The 17,107-nt window shown below is 38.0% G+C and overlaps 1 protein-coding gene across 20 annotated transcripts in view; it reads right to left on the reverse strand.

Annotated features, from left to right (window-relative positions):
* The window catches only part of casq1b (calsequestrin 1b), a 73,701-nt gene extending 66,045 nt beyond the window's left edge, over positions 1-7,656 (reverse strand). For 12 of the 20 annotated variants that reach the window (XM_079810758.1, XM_079810747.1, XM_079810760.1 and 9 more), the window contains exon 1: positions 7,197-7,555. In XM_079810758.1, coding sequence (XP_079666884.1) covers positions 7,197-7,433 — 237 coding nt within the window. In that variant the 5' untranslated portion in view covers positions 7,434-7,555. Of the gene's footprint in view, positions 1-7,196 lie in introns of all 20 variants that reach the window. The other 8 variants (XM_079810745.1, XM_079810751.1, XM_079810757.1 and 5 more) reach the window with 6 other exon arrangements.
* Between the last annotated feature and the right edge of the window lie 9,451 nt (positions 7,657-17,107).

Genomic DNA, 17,107 nt, shown 5'->3' on the forward strand with positions numbered 1-17,107 from the left:
TTTTTAGGGTCTGAAAATTCAACATGGTTGTATTTTTAAGCTGTGACTATTTCAATTGAAAACATTTCATGCACATTTTCATTATTCAAAATTCACATCCACCTTCCAGACTTCACTTCCGAAATATTCAGTATGTTAAAAAATACAACCTATAATATTCGACAGGCAATTTTCGGTTAATATTATTTCATTTTATTTCTGTGCTGTAATACTAGGGTTTCCCTCACGTCATACTCCAGGATTTCCCAACGACGCTTAAAGTGAATAAAGCTTAACATGGCTTAATGGACTAATACAGTAGTGTAAAAAGACCAAACTCAGTATACACCTTATGGATGAGGTATACTATTTACACAGGGGCAGCGTTTACGTATAGCAGAGTATGGCAGTTGCCATACCTTGGCATTCGGACAAGCAGGGGAAATAAACTGCTCATGATGCTGCTAGTTAGTTCTGTTGCAGCTTTGAAAAACAAATTCAAACAGACCAGACGCGATCAGAGACGATATAAAAGACTTTTAAAGGTGAACTATGTAGGATTTTTGCAGTAAAACATCCAGAAACCACTAGGCCAGTGTTATATATTTTGTTTAGTTGAGTACTTAGAATATCCCAAATGTTTTCAACTATTTGTAAATCGTGAGAAAATTGCTATTTTAACCAAGGAGCCGGGACGTGTGAGCTATGCGTGTGAGGGAGTCGCCTGTCGATTGCGTCATATCTGCGTCACCCTCGGTCTCCGGTTTTATTCAGTGAAACACTTTACTCTCACTGCAGTGTGAACAAGTGTCATAGCAGCCGCCGAGCGAACGTCATAACTTCCTTTTCAACACACTCAGATATATCTAATACGATAAACAGAGCTGCGTTACCTCACACTCAGCACTGGAGAAGAGGAAGTGCCGCCGGCAACCGTGTCATAATAAAAGTCCCGACAGCGACTATGCCATAATAACAGTCCCGCTCTTCAATCGCTCCTGCGGCCTTGCTCAGCTCCACAACACTCGCTCCTGCTCTGCTTCAGACTACAGTAATGTTAATAATCGCATCCATGAACATGATTTCTGCCCGAGTCCTATCCTGACTGTTTTCCACCGGCTGTGAGGTGAAGACCACATGTCCCGAGATTCTGCGCTCAAACGTGGCGTCATCAAACTACGCCTTTGTTTTGAACAGGCAACCTCTAGTGGACGGAAAAGTTACATAGTGTAGCTTTAATTTAATTTAATTTAATATCAACATATTAAAAATGTAAAATGTAAAATATTAAAAACTTGCGATTAATTACAGAAATGTTTTTATTACTTTTAGCGGAAAACCAGTCTCGACCCAAGATCAATTAATCAAAAGTCACAGCCAATCTGAAGAGCGTGTGGGTGGGCTCTCTCTGCAAGCACACTGACTGCATTCACAACTAAATGGATAAGTAAAATATCGAATTCCTAAATCTTACACCATTTTAGCATGATTAAAAATTAGTGCTGGGAATCGATAAAAAAAAAAAAAAACGAATTAAGAAAAACATTTCTGTAATTAATCGCAAGTTTTTAATATTTTACATTTTTAATATGTTGATATTGTATTAATTTCAGTTACTCTCCAAATTAATGTAGAAACCATTTAATGACAGCATATTTTAAATATTTGTTGTAATGGCATCTTTTTATAAATGAAGGCCAGTATCACTCATACTAATGTCTCTATGAAACATTAATGATGTTACATTACAGTATAACTGAATGCTACCAATTTCAACATTTATTAGGCTTTAAAAAAAAACTTTTAATTTAAGTGAACTTAAAACAATCTTCACATAAACCCATTATAATAAATGTTATATTTACCCATGGCCTTCCCTGTTAGAGATATACAGAAATGTAATGGTTGTAATGTAATGTAATGTTTTGGTTTGCATGTAGAGACCCTCATTATGCTACCGTGTTAGTGTGAGCCTATTTTGAGCCTTGTTAGTGGTATAAACTAGCGATTCAATTTTACTTACTCTGTGCCCCATTCACTCGCGTTATAAGCTAATCTGTTTTAGAGATAAAACTCTTTACATTCGATTTTCATGAAAATGCATCCCAGAGAACGATCTACTCGGTAACCATGTTTTAATTACCCCTAGGTTCATTTTTCACCGGAGTTGTCCTTTAACGCGCACGGCTGCATCCGCGGCGATGATGTCATTTTTGCCGTGCACACCTTTGGGCTCATGCGGACGGGGCGAGTATAAACCAAGCTTTAGGGAACAAGCATATTGCGGAGACCTTAAAAACCTTGAGGTCAACATGAAATCCAGTTCATGCGAACTTAAGCAACATGTACCAATAACATGGTGTGATGCTGATACCTAGATATCTTTAAGGACACGAATCTGTACAAATTCTGCATAATAAAAAACACTAAAAATCACCAAAATCACTAAAACAAAGTTATATATTTTGTTGATGTGTACTTGCATTATCCCAAATGATTCCAACATTGCTTAAATCAAGAGAGATCCACCATTTTAACCAGTGAAGTGGTCCGTATCATTGCATTGCCTGTCATTTCTCAGTTTTACTCCTGTAGAAACCAAGAAAATACAGTGTGCTTCTCATTCATTAACATGATTTCTGCTCCCATCGGACTGATTCCATCGGCCAAGGTAAAGCCGACGATTCCCATGATTCCTCACTACTTCACAGGTTTATCAAGCTACGACTGCGGCTTAATTTACCTACTGTGCATTTAAGCTAAAAGCATGTTACCGATACACTAAATAAGCTTTAAGCAGCAAGTATATTGCTGACCTAACCCTCTGGGGTTAATGAACGCGCCGGCGCTTTTTAGTGGATTTTTAAAATACGCCATCATTTATGGTCATAAAATTAATACATCATTCAAAACTGTAAAGGGTCTTAAATGTATCCACTTACAATAAAAACAAAACACTTTGCTTTTGTAAAATAAAGAAAACAAACAGGGTGCGCTTTCTGCCGTCTTATTCGCTGTGACCTTTCTGAAACATGTCACAAAAATGAACCTCAGCTACTTGCCACCAAGACATGAGAGAATGCTTTAGAATGCTTGAAGTGTCTACTTTTAAATTAAGTAAGTCATATCGAAAACAAAAATTCTGTTTATATAATCCAAATGAAACCATCAAGAGGTACAGTAATGTGACCACACCCACGTGCAGCAACAGCCTATTCATACGATAATCGTCCATGTAAACCTGTAAACGCCCCAATCACCTTGATAAACAAAGCATCAAGCTTCGTCAGATTCCTCTGCTTTTCATTGAGTTTATAAGAAGACACGCTGTGAGGAATAAGCCTTGAATTTACCTCAGAAAAACAACACGATTGATCTAATGGAGGCTATCACTTCTGACCAAGTAAGTTTAATCTCACTTACATTAGTTAACGTGTTATTGTTACATAAACTTGTACATATTTTACTAGTTGAACTATTGGCAGGCTAAAGTATGTGAAATCGATGGACACATGTTGAAATATCAAGGTGCAACCTTTCAATGCTAAATGTTTAAATAAAACTAAATGTTGTATGACACAAGGATGTTTTTATGCTATTTTAAATGAAGTACGATATAAAAGTAGTATTAGAGTGTTTACACTGTAACATTATGAATATTCAAATGTTTAGACCAGTGTTTACTGTGAAATACCGTGTTTCTGAATATCTGTTCATGCATAGATTTTTATAATGTGCTAAAAAATAATGTTTCAGTGAGGAGCGACAGTGTGATCAGAGCAGCTCGATCGGTTCAGTAAATGGTCTCTGCAAGCGCTGTGAGTTTGGGTCACTTACAATGTGCATTTGAAAAGCAAAATGTGCCAAACATTACATGTTTTTACTCCAAACTCCAATAACAACCAGATAAGCCTTAAACAACAGCTTTAAGAACAAGCATCTTGCTGGTACCTGAAAAAACTTACCACAGCATGTCACAATAATAACCAAATAAGCCGAAAGCAACAAGCTATCACGATCCCCAGTCAGTTCACCATTACCTGTCACCTTTGCACTACATTTCCCATAATCCCTCCTTATTCTCACCAGCACTCTTTCAGCTATGACCTGCACCTGTTACTTATCACCCTCGTCAGCAGCACCAAATCTATTCATGCCACTTTATTCATGTTTAAGCCCACCCACTATGTAGTACTCTTTCGTATGATGTTACCCAAAAACAGCTCACTGCCATAAATTGCCACCATAACACTTCTTATGGCTCGTGACCAAGATAAATGACAGTTACGTGAAATGCATAATCATTTCCATGTAGCTCAAAGCTGCAGGTTTGTTATGTAGCAGCTTGGACTCAGTTCATCAATGGATATGCCTTTCATTACCATGGCATCTGTGAGGCAAGGACTTTAAAGTTGCATAACCACGGGACAGTTACTCAGGGTGAAAATGGACCACAAATCACTTTGAGACTCCCTATAGGAATCCTATATCCCGTTTTAGAACAGGTCAGAAAATACACCCACTTTCCCACCCAGTCTGAGTTGTTTAAATTCGCCTGCACAGTCAGATCTGGAAAGCACTGCTACATACTGCAATATGTATTACTGGCGTCTCCTAATGTGCCAGCTCATAAGAACATCCAAATCACGACACTAATGCCTTTTCAGTGATGGAGTATTAGCAAGGAGTGTCTCAGATGGCTACCATGACCGATCTGTGATAGCTTAAGTGATTAAATGCACAGTGTTTTCAGATGTCATATTCTGATGAAGATGCAAATCAGGAATAACACAATGAAGCACTGCAAGTGGCAAGACACACTTTGAGCTGGCTAAAGGGGAATAAGGGGGCTGTAAAATAAGTGCTGTTTCCTTATTTCTGAAGGCTGTGCCTTTCTACATTGACAGCACAAGGGTTATCAAAAGGTTTAAGGGAAGAAACAAGTCCAAAAATCTCACGGTAAATTCTAAAAATATTCAAACTCAATGGCAGGTCCATGACAAATACAAACTAATAGACCGTAGTCAGGGTAGACAACCTACATTTGCTGCCATCTTAAATAATGCTGCAATTGATGGAAGTACAGTCCATTAAAAATGGTGTACCATTTTGATGTCAATAAAAGCCAATGGAGCATTTCATTTTTGATAATCCAAAACTGAGTTTGAAAACGTAGATTTGTGAGTATCACATTGAACAGATTTTCATCTCTCACAGCCTCATTAAATTTCATTATGAAATATGGGATTCACTTTATTTTGATGGTCCCTTTAACACATTAAGACTATAAGTAAAGTTGCACCTACATGTCTACTAACTCACATTAGAGTGTTAGTAGAGTATTAGTAGACTGGGTTAGAATAAGTTGACATGTACTTGCAAAGTTATTTCTAGTCAGTAGAATGTCTGTTGCAGGACCATCACAATATAGAGTTAGCAGATATTAAGCAGTCAGTTTACTAACACTCTAATGAGAGTTAGTAGACATGTTGTTGCAAAGTTACTTATAGTCAACAGAATGTAAAAGGGACCATCAAAATAAAGTCTTACCGATATATGGTATATACTTGAATTAAATTCTATATCTGACGATTATACCAAGTAAGGTCTTTGTTATAGGTTATAGGTGAAGTTCAGGAGTCTGGATTTCTTGTGACTCCTCTGATCCCATTAACTTAAATAAGACACCCTAATGTTGTAATGGGTTCAGTGGGGGTAATTGAGAAGGAAAGGGGGGAAGTCACATGAGAGGGGGTAATGACTCCATCGCGCTTTGATTCATATATTCAGTTATAATAGGTTGTGTGATAACTCTTATTAGAGTATTAGTAAACTGTCTGCTTAATATCTGCACTTTATTGTGATGGTCCTCCAACAGACATTCTACTCATTCTACTTGCTGACTATAAGTAACTTTGCAAGCATGCCAACTTATTCTAACCCTACCAGTCTACTTATACTCCACTAACACTTATGACATGCAATGTTTCTTATAATCAATAGAATGTGTTAAAGGGACCATCAAAATAAAGTGAAACTGATTTTTATTACTATTAATATTGTACGTTCTTGATGTATTAAGGTTAATTAAGGATAACTGGGCCATTTTTCCCCAGCCATCACCATGGTGGAAAGTGATACACCCTTAGAGAGGAATCAACATATTTTACTGTATTGACAGCCTTTGTTTCTGGTTATAGAAAGTTTGACCTCTATCATAATTTCAAAAGGAAATGTCAAATCCTATTCAGGAAAGGCTTTGAATGTTGTTTTGGAAGAGGGATGGGAAACCTTGGAGTTACAAAGACTGAAAACCACTTACGTAAATGAAATAAATGACAGAGAATCAGAGAAGCACTCAAACCTTGATAGATTTTTCTTTTTGGTGGGTGCACTACAGTTACTCACTGAGACACTAACAGTAGCTCAGCTGAACTGTAAGATGACACTGCAGTGATCTAAAAATGTCAACACCGACAACAGCTGAGAAGAGCTAGCTGATCTCCAGTTAGCATTTTCACGTTTATCAAAAATCACAGTAAGGAAACACATTTGTTAGCATAATAATAATAATAATAAAAATTCAAAGACCACATCAAAGAGATATCAGGTAAATGGCAGAGCTTTTATCCTTCCAAGACAAGACATAGTCCAGGGGCTTCATTTGTAAAACGCATGTGCAGTTTAATACCATGGATTTTATCCTACATCAAAAGAGAGGAACATATTGGGATTTACGAAGGCAGAAACTGACATGAAATGTTATTTTGCGTACGCCAACTAAAGAGCATATATATAACTTTTTGGTGCTTGTAAGCAGTAATTCAATTAATTCAACATTGTTTATGGAAATGTGATGATAAATAGGTGATCACAATATGCATTAATATAATTATATGCACAAATGAGCACATTAGAACTGCTTTTTATTAATTACATCACTGAAATTAAATAATTTATATTGATTATAAAAAAATATATATTTATTTAATATTTAAATTAAATCATATTTATATATTATTAGGCAGCACACATTTTTTTTGACATTTTATTTATTTGTTGTCATTTGACATTTCAGAAACATCATTATATGTACATCTTTATTAATGAGGCCCCAGAATCACACTTGCCTCTCTGTGATTCAACCCCATCACCCAATGGTTCACTGAAGATCACTTCATTCACTTGAATCTTTCTTGCTATCATTCTCCACGTACCTCCAAAGCAAGTTCCTCCACTTCAAACTGCTTTCTGGACATGCGGTCCTCGCCAATAGGTTTGTGGTAGTAGATCACCATGACATCATATTTCTTCATCACAGACTTGAAATTCTTGCTGGTCAGTTGATGGACACGGTCCTTCCCGTCATATTCAGGGAACTCCAGGCCCTTTTCGCTCCAGCACAAATAAACAAATGATAGTAGAACCCCTAAAAGTACCCAACCCCACTTCATGTCACTGTTATGTCTAACTTGAAAAGGTTAAAAATTAGTTGCTTGTTCTTACTTTGTTCCTAACTAAAGTCAGACTATTAGGAACAAGGTCCAATCCATGTGCTCACCACCCAGAGAAGAGCAGGTCTCAGCCCCTACACTCCCTTTTAAAAAGACACATGCACAAGTTGACTTGCTGATGGGGAGGGTGGGGAGCAACTAGTGTGAAACTCAAATTGCATCCAGACAAGTCGCGCAATCCATTTGTTAAGTCGTGACGTAAGGAATGCTGTTTCCGGTTCCAAGCCTCTACTTGTTTCACTTGAGAATTCTATACTCTCAACAGCAGTTTATGAGCACTATTTATTCATATTACACATGTAATGTGTAACTTCACCAGTCTGCTTTGTATTATGTTGGTGGTATAGTATGATAGTATGTAAATGAACAATGTTTACTTGTTCTCCGTGTTACCTGGATTGAGAAATTAATGTTTATTTGTCAGCAAAAGTCCTGACAAATAGACAAAAAAGACTTTGACAGCTCCAAGGCTTTCATGAAAACTACAGATTATTCTGATAGTAACTGATAGAATGGCAGTTTCTTTCAGGACTACAAACACTGAGATTTTTCAGATTTTCTGTTGTGGCGTTCTCTCCGTATTCACGATTCTTTGCCGCATTTGGCCACTGCCTATAATACGGAACCTTTACTGGAAACTGAAAGTAACGCACACGGGAACAATAAAAAAAGTTGATACCATTGTGACTAAATGTTTTGTAAGAAGTATTTCCTACAAAAGCAAGCCGGCAAGTTGCCAGGTCAGTGTAACAAAAATGAAATAAAACAAAAACAAAAAACAAAACAAAACAAATGACCATATTTCAAATATCATAACTCAAAATATGCCACTCATATACCTATACAGATTTTACAGTTACTGTTATGCAAATTGAAAACCACTCTATTGTAATCATAAACAGCTCAAATTAAGGCTCTCAGTGCCTTAATAAATTGTTATTCGGAGAAAATGGCTGTCTACACAACACAACACAAACTGAATAGGCAGGTTTGAAGGGTTTATTTCCTCAAAAAGATTTAGATGTTTATTGTCAAATTATAAATTCCTAAAATAACATAAGAACTGATTAATTTTTTTATTGAAAAAGTTTTAGCTTTTTAAACTATTATTTAAAAGTTTGTCAATATTATTTTTTACAATAGTTTAGGCCCTCTTTGAGGACCACGGACATGGCAACCCTGGAAGGCAGTTTTTGACTGGTAAGCATTTGACTGGTGGGAGTGGCTTTGGATGGCAACATTCCCAGTGCATTATTGGTGTTGAAGTTTTATAGAAACTTCAAAAATTAGAGTGCTTTCATTGAAAGAGGGCAGGTATTAAAGTGGGCAAAAAAATGCCAATGCCATATTAAGTTTTGCAGGGCTTTGACCCTTGCTAAAAATAAGATGATGTTTGGACACTGAGAACAAGATGGCGTTGTGCCACTACATGGTCAAGCTGGCACAGCTGAAATTAAGTGTCTTGTTTCACTCTGATTTTGTTGGCCAAGGCAAACACTCACAAAGCTTCCATAAAGGAAGGTGGGAGAAATTGTGTAACAATAAAAATTACAAAACATAACAAATACCAAATAAAATGTACTTTAATCAGTGTGTCTGCCAAATGCATTAATATAAGTTATGACAAATTCATAAGCATAAATCATATACATTTGTGTATATTGTACAGATACATATTATTTTGATTTGATTTATTTTTCTTTTTGATTATTTTCACATCAATCTGCTCCTGCAGAAGGAGATTCATAAAAAGCAGCAGATGGATAGAAAAATAGATGAAATGTTGAAACAGTCCCTAATATAGCCTATTCATTTACAAAGTAAAATCATTCAGTTGGGATATTAATAAAGTTTGACACTTGACCTCAGCTCTTATATTTCATGTGCTGCCAGCTAAAACAATTTGAGGCATTTGAAGAGAGTTATGTTTGGGCAAGTGAAGTGGAATGTATGGACTGTAAAGATTTATTTTTTATTTAATTTTTTTTGCAGTGCTTTTGCTTCCAAGGTGACCACATTATCAAAATCCCTCATATTTCTTATTGGCAATTCTATTTTGTTTTGTAGATGATATTGTGTGCTGTGTATTTTTGTTTTTGTATTAAAAGCTTTTTACATTATTTAACATTAAAGTTTGAACATCTCATTTGGCACTGATAGAATGGCTACATTCACACTTCACACAGTAGTACTACTTACAGTAGTGTCTCAAGTACTGTCTGTATGAACATGCAATGGAAGTCTAGCCAATATTCTCTTACCAGTAATCATAGTGACAATGCCCAAAGTAATATCAATAAAACTGAAAAGACTTCACTTTTGATATTACAAGAGTCCAATCGAGCTGAGAGTTCATCTGTCAAATCTTCATTAAATGACAGCAGCTTTTATATTTGGGTGGAGAGTGGAGCATTTAGGTTGCGTGTAACACAAAACGCCTTGGTTACGACTGTAACCATGGTTCCCTGAGTAGGGAATGAGACACTGCGTCGGAGATGATGCTATGGGAATGCTTCTGCGTTATTGCATCTGAAGCACGTGTAATCACTCAGTGGTGGAACGCATCGTCAGCTTCTGATTGGCTGAAGTAAGTCACAGGCATACAGTAAGTATGGTAAGGGGACACCGCATCTCATTCCCTACTCAGGAAACTATAGTTACAGTCATAACCGTGATGTTCCCTTTCGAGGGAATTTCTACGTTGCGTTGGGGATGATGAGAATGTGAATACCCATTACGCGATATTGAAATGTCTGTCCTGGTGTGAATCATGGTGATGAGTCCAAGTCTAGTCTATAGAACCTCACAAATGTGTTCAGGGAGGACCATCCCGCTGCATCACACACTTCTTGAAGGGAAACCCCCGATAAGAAGGCTTTGGAGGCCATCATACTCCTAGTTGAGTGAGCTGTAAAGGCCAGAGGTGAGGGAAGGCCATGCACCTCGTAAGACAAAGAAATTTCAACACTAACCACTTGCTAATTATTTGCTTACGCCACTGGGAAGCTCTGTGGATGTAACAACCTAGTGCTCTGACCCGACATAGCAAGTTTGATCTTTTCTGGTCTAATGCCTGAACGGGTGGAGGACAGAAGGCCGGTAAATCTATAGAGCATGCCGCATTATTCAGCACCTTAGGCACATAACCCAGTCTAGGATGAAGGAAGGCTTTGACTATGCCGGAGGCAAACTCTAAACTTGAATGGGCAACTGGCAGAGCCTTAAGATCTCCTACTCCCTTTAAAGATTTGATAGCAAGGAGGAAGGAAGGCTATCTTAAGAGGAACTTCTCTGACACCTTTTCAATGGGCTCAAAGAGCGCCTCAGACAGATCCTAAACTGGCACCCTTGCAAGACTTACAGGCCCCATTTTCAAATTACCACGTAGGAAACAAGACACCCAATTGGTTTCTTCCCAAAGACTCACCCCCCAAGTGAAGACTCTCCACTTCAAGGCACACAGTCTCCTCATGGAAGGAGCTCCAGAGTTTAAGATGGTATAAATGACCTCAGTCGAGAGACTGTTCCCCCTCAAGGGTCAAATGCACAGTTTCCACAGTTCTGGCTGGGGGTGAAGTGCCCCCGGCCTGAGACAGAAGGTCCCTACTAATTAGAAAACGCTTATCAAATTTCCTGTTTCTACAAGCTTCTCTTTTTTCTGCCGGCCAGTTGATATTTAATTACATCATTAGAGACAACCTCCACCAACTCCTCATAAGCTGGGGAAACAGGGGGTGAGTCCTCAATCTCCCCTGCCTCAAATCTGAGAACATCTTCCTCCTCAGAGCTGGATAGTACCAGCACCGTGCCCTCACTCGGGATGAAATAAACCACAGAGCACGCTTCCTTAATGAAGGCGCTGGATCTAGCAGGTGAGAGCTGAACAAGGGCAGTAGTGTTGTTTTGGTCAACGAAAAGTATGACAAAATATCTTCGTCAACGAACCTTTATAACGTGACGAAAACGAGACGAGACGCAACGTAAATGCTGGTCATGTGACGATGACGAATAAAAACGAGACTAAATGTGGTTCACAAAATAAAAACTATGCTAAAATGTCTCTTCATTTTCGTTGACGAAAATGAGACGAGACGAAAAGTCGTGTTTTTATTTTGCAGTATTTCTGTGCGTCTCATTCAGGGCTGCATCAGGGCTCACTGCGCAGACGCAGGTGACATCACTCTCTTCAAGCCCCACTCGCGCGGCGTCTCCGGCGGTGAGTGAACGGGTCCGATGGCCGGCCAGTCGGGGTTCGTAAGCCCTATTCGGACGGTAATTGTTTGTCCTGCGGTCGTAATGTGTCTTCATCATTTATAGGGGCTAGTCAGTGCTTTTATTGTCGTCTTAATGCAGAATATCAGTGTTTTTCTCCCACCACCCGTGTAAAAATCTCCGGCCGAATTACCTAACTGAATTACTGTCTGACAAACACCAAGGTCGTGTGGTGCCGTCTGAATCCACATCTCTGAGTTTTCAATCACTTCAGAATTCACTGTTTATATCCTTTTTGGCCACTGCAGAGCACCGTGCGATTGTGCTTCGCTGTAATTTGGATGCATTTTAAAGATCTAGACTTGTATTACTGAAATATTGGCAAGTATTTACAAGAGCAAGATATTTTATCACCGCTCAAAAAAAGAAAGAAAGAAAAGCACGTTAAAATTTGAAATGTGCCGTTATAGCGGCAGCAATTATATATGTTAAAATAACCGCAGCATTATGAATACCTCATAAGTGAATAAGAGGCTATATTCACTGATTTCCACTCATTTCCATGTGGAATAAAATTACATCCTTTATTTTGAGATAAAATACAAGACAGAAAAAACATTTTAACTATAATGTGGGTCTAATTTTAAACATATTTAAATAATTAAATAATAATTTGGATATTATTTTCCTATTATTAAATTAAATATGCATTTATTCTTATTAAGACATTTGGAAAAACTTTTTTTACATTGAAGTGGAAAATAAAACGGGTGTTGTGGAAATAGATGGGGAGAAATGTGGCCACAAAAATCACAGGAAAAAACACCACAAACCTTAAGAGACATCTCAATGTTTTTATTTATTTTATTTAAATGTATGTGTGTGTACTTCTAACATGTTTAGTTGGTAAAATAAATACGTTGTAACTTCAAATCAGAGCGTCTTCCGTGTCTGGAATGGATGTATTCTTGAGTCTATAAGGTAACAAATATATAATAAGATAACCTTGTTTGAAATGGGTTTGGCTAAAAGAAGATTTTAGTTTTGTCTATAATACGTACTTATACTATATTGACTGGGTTAAATAGAATTGCATTACTAAAAAGAGACTAAAATACAATTTTCATTGACTAAAACTTGACTAAAATGTCATCAGTTTTCGTCGACTAAAACTAGACGAAAATAGTCATAGATAATTCTGACTAAAATAAGACTAAAATGCTCAGACTTTTAGTCGACTAAAACTTGACTAGACTAAAAAGAGTATGACTATGACTAAAACTAATAAAAACTAAAATGACAGCTTGACACAAAGACTAGACTAAAACTAAAATTAAAACAGGCCGCCAAAAACAACACTAAAGGGCAGTGCCAGTCTTAAGCTCCTCCACTAGATCCATTTGCGAAGCCAATGATCTGAGCTACTGTCTGCCTTGGCAGATGCGGGACCTGAACCACTAGGAACATGAGCCTGGCCGGTCTCCTCAAAAACCACCCGGTGGGAGTGGAGCATCCATAACGGCAGACGTTCACAATGAACACATCCAGCCCCCGCAACAGCTTACTGTGCATGCTCCGCTCCCAAACAAAAAACGAACAGATCATGAGTATCACCCCCCATAATGTCGTGTGGGCAGAAAGACTCACACAATCTGCTGTTTACTTGCCATAATCATTCAATATAGTTCCGAGACAAACAAACACCAAATAACAGAGACTGAGAGGCACAGAGCACTTACTGAAGGCACAGAAGCTGACAATGTTTGGTCCGGGTATCCTTTATAGCTTCCTGTTTACGATGTCACACTCTACGGAATGATGTTCCACCAATGAGTGATTACACATGTGCTTCAGACGCAAAGGTGTTCCCATAGCATTATCTCCGATGCAGCATAGAAGTTCTCTCGAAAAGGAACTAATGGGGTCAGCTCTGGTGGAGAACAGTTGCCATATCTAAAACCTTCAGATGACCCTATATATATCTCCGAAATATTACCGAAAGAAAAACCCCACATGAAAAAATGCAACATGCGTTTGTGCAATGCTGAGCACTCCCTCACTGTATGTATGTCAGACAACCAGTTGTCCATTCTGGTTCTGTTGACACAGCGTGGGTTTTCCAAGAATGTGGTTGTGTCCTGAAAATTGAAGCGTGTGAGTTTGAATATTATAGAATGCAGATGCCACTCCAGTAAGTAATTGAACTGTGTGTGAATGTAACTGTACTGAAGGTCCTGTTCTTCGTGATCCCATTTTTCAAACTTTAGTTAGTGTGTAATGTTGCTGTTAGAGCATAAATAATACCTGTAAAATTATAAAGCTCAAAGTTCAATGCCAAGCGAGATATTTTATTTCAAGTTCCCTTTCAAAGCCTAGCGAACGGCCGGTTTGGACTACATCCCTATACATCCTGCTTTAATGACGTCAGTAGAACAGTTTGTTGACTAACCTCCGCCCACAAGAATTAGCAAAAAAGGGGCCGTGGTCTTGTTGCTCTCCCACGTAGAGAAGAGGAAGTGTTGCATTCGTAGAGTGTGTTTGTCACCATGTCGTCGAGACGCTGTTATTTTCATCCCGGAGTCAAATCACCTTTGTTTTGCCTTCAGGGACGCTGTACTTTGAGCACATGCATCTCCCCGTTATGGTAAGAGGCGTGACCTTTCCGGGCAACGTGCGCTAAGCTGCTGTCGAATCACAACACGGGAACCACTGGCACAATCAGAACTCGTTACGTATTTCTGAAGGAGGGACTTCATAGAACAGGGAAATCCTCAAGCCGTTTTTAGGACAGTGAAAACAGCGGTATACAGATAAGTAAATTGTGTGAAAAATACTGTGTTTTTTTACACGCGAAACATGAACACATGTTATATTGCACACTGTAAACACAATCAAAGCTTTAAAAAAAAAAACAGGAAAAACGGGACCTTTAAGCAGTGGTGTAGTCCTAAAAAAAGAAGTGGTGTACTATTACCCAGCCCTCCCACCATGTAAATACCTGATAAATACAACATTTATAAATAAATACAAATATTTACATAAATCAATACAACTAAAACTGGTTGACAGATTATTTTTTATTATTATTATTTGATATTTTTGAACTGCATTACAGTTCTGACTATATTTTAAACATGTTGCTTTGGAATTATATTCACTGTGAAAAGTGATGCATCTGAAATTAATGATTCATTTTATGCACGTGGGTGGTAAAAAAAACAACAAAAAAAAGAATATGAATATGAAATAAATATTTCCAGATAATAGTTTCTTAAATTAGCTTTGGCATTATTGGTAATATAAGCCAATTATCCAAGGATGTAGTTTTGGTTTGAACAAGCTTCTTCGGGTCTCTCACCCTTTACCAACAAATGATTGATAAAAAAATAAATTAAAGGGTTACTTCAGTGATTTAACATTAAGCTTTGTATTTAAACTGGGTCATTTATGCAGTAGAAATGTTAAATTATTTTTGAATTTGGTGCCTTCTAGACTGAGAAAAGACAGAACATTTATTTTTGTCTCATGTGGATGAAAGACAACAACTCACAGAATACACTTGCTTCGCTGCCCTACGAGGCCACTCCGTACACCGTCGTTTTGATCTTCATAGTAATACAATCATTTCTTTTAGTTAGAGAATAAACACTACAGTTAAAAACTGAACGTGTCTTTTCAATAAAGTGTGAGTGAGCCGAACGAAAGTCACGGTGACGGCACAGACGCAGCAGTGTCAGATTTCATTCGAGATGAGCAGAGCTGAGGTAACGTTAAGCGCCAGTCTGGCACGTTTTCAGATCGCATATGGAAGGTAAACTATCACAGGAATTCATTGAAAAGTTGAAACACTCACTTTACTCTGCACCGCGATCCGTTATGATTGTCCGTGCGGCCGTCTGTGTCTTACATTCTGTGCGTGAGATCTCTCCCTAATGGTCGGGTTGATAACATGCGGAACAGCTCCATCTAGTGGCTGTAGTCTTTAGCCTCTGGCCAAAAAATCCTCTGAGGAAGCAAAATGACGATATTTGAGTCATCGGAGGATTTTTTCCAGAAATAAAATGCATAATTCTCTCGTCTCAGGGGGATATGAGGGGGGAAAGTACCATCATTTGAATATACTACCGGGTTTCTACTGATACCTGATGAAGCCTAATGCTAAATCAATGAAGTTACCCTTTTTTTTTTAAATTAGACACATCAACAGAGATCGAGTCTCTGCAGAAAAAGCAACCAATAACAATTCCCTTGTTGTACAGCCTACCGAAGTTAATGAAAAGTTTATGATAATAATAATATTCAAGTTGTACCAGCCAGAATGCGTGTTCAGTGTTGTTTGCGAGTGTCACGAGTCACCACAGCAATAAAATAACCATTTAAGTTTCTGTGATAAACTACAGCTCCTGCACTCTGATTCAAACTATGTAGCTTGTTTGAGATAATAGCAAAAAACATTATTAGAACAGCAGCGAAAATTTAAAAGTAGGCTATATAAACTTTAAAATATCGTCGCTGCCCGATGAAACTCACGTATGTCCAAAATGGTTACTTTTCAGGAAGTGAAAGAAACACCTTATTTAAAAAGCAGTTGAATGTAGCGTTGTCATACTTGGTACGGCATCTTTACATGTAACCATATTCTTGACAGTGTAATGATATAATCCACATTTGACCAAAATTTAGTTTAAATGGACATATGTGCATATTTTACAGTAACGGTGGTCGATACCCGTTCTTCCGATCATTAATTAGAATGGCCAAGTCGCGTTTCATATTGACAGAGGAATACGTGCTGGACATTCTCAGCCTCTGGCAAGCGGTGATAGCAGTATGAGTGAGGCATGTTCTAGTGACAATCATGACAGTAGCATTACAGGATATAATTTGATCAGTTTGACTAAGAAAAAAAAAGTTTGAATCTTATCAATGAGACCGAGTTTATTTACATACTAGCAAGCAAACTAATCTGTGAAGAACTAGATTAGAACTAAACTGTGGAGAGCTTCAATGTCGTACTTTCGGCTATCCAGTGCTGAGCTTCGATGAAACTTCGCGAGACCGGCGAGATGCTTCCACAGGGCGGGAGATACGCGGCGTGATTGACAGCTTTGACACCAAATGGATATACGTGAAAATCAGATGACATGATTTCACACCTTTTCATTGGCCATTTAGATATGTAAAGCATACTGTATACGGAAATGGACCTGGACATTCAATCCGTCGAAAAATCTCAAAATCGGCAAAATGGACATACATGGTTTTCATCGGACAGCGACGATATCCTTTTATTGAAACTGGTGCTTTGCTGTGCAAAGAGACATTTTCAAAACATTTTACCCGCTATTGATGAAAATCCCCCCTACAGTGGGAGTGGGACGAAAAAACAGCCCCGCGCAGAT

The sequence above is a fragment of the Gobio gobio genome, assembly GCF_949357685.1.
Source record: "Gobio gobio genome assembly, chromosome: 2".
NCBI classification, from domain to species: Eukaryota; Metazoa; Chordata; class Actinopteri; order Cypriniformes; family Gobionidae; genus Gobio; species Gobio gobio.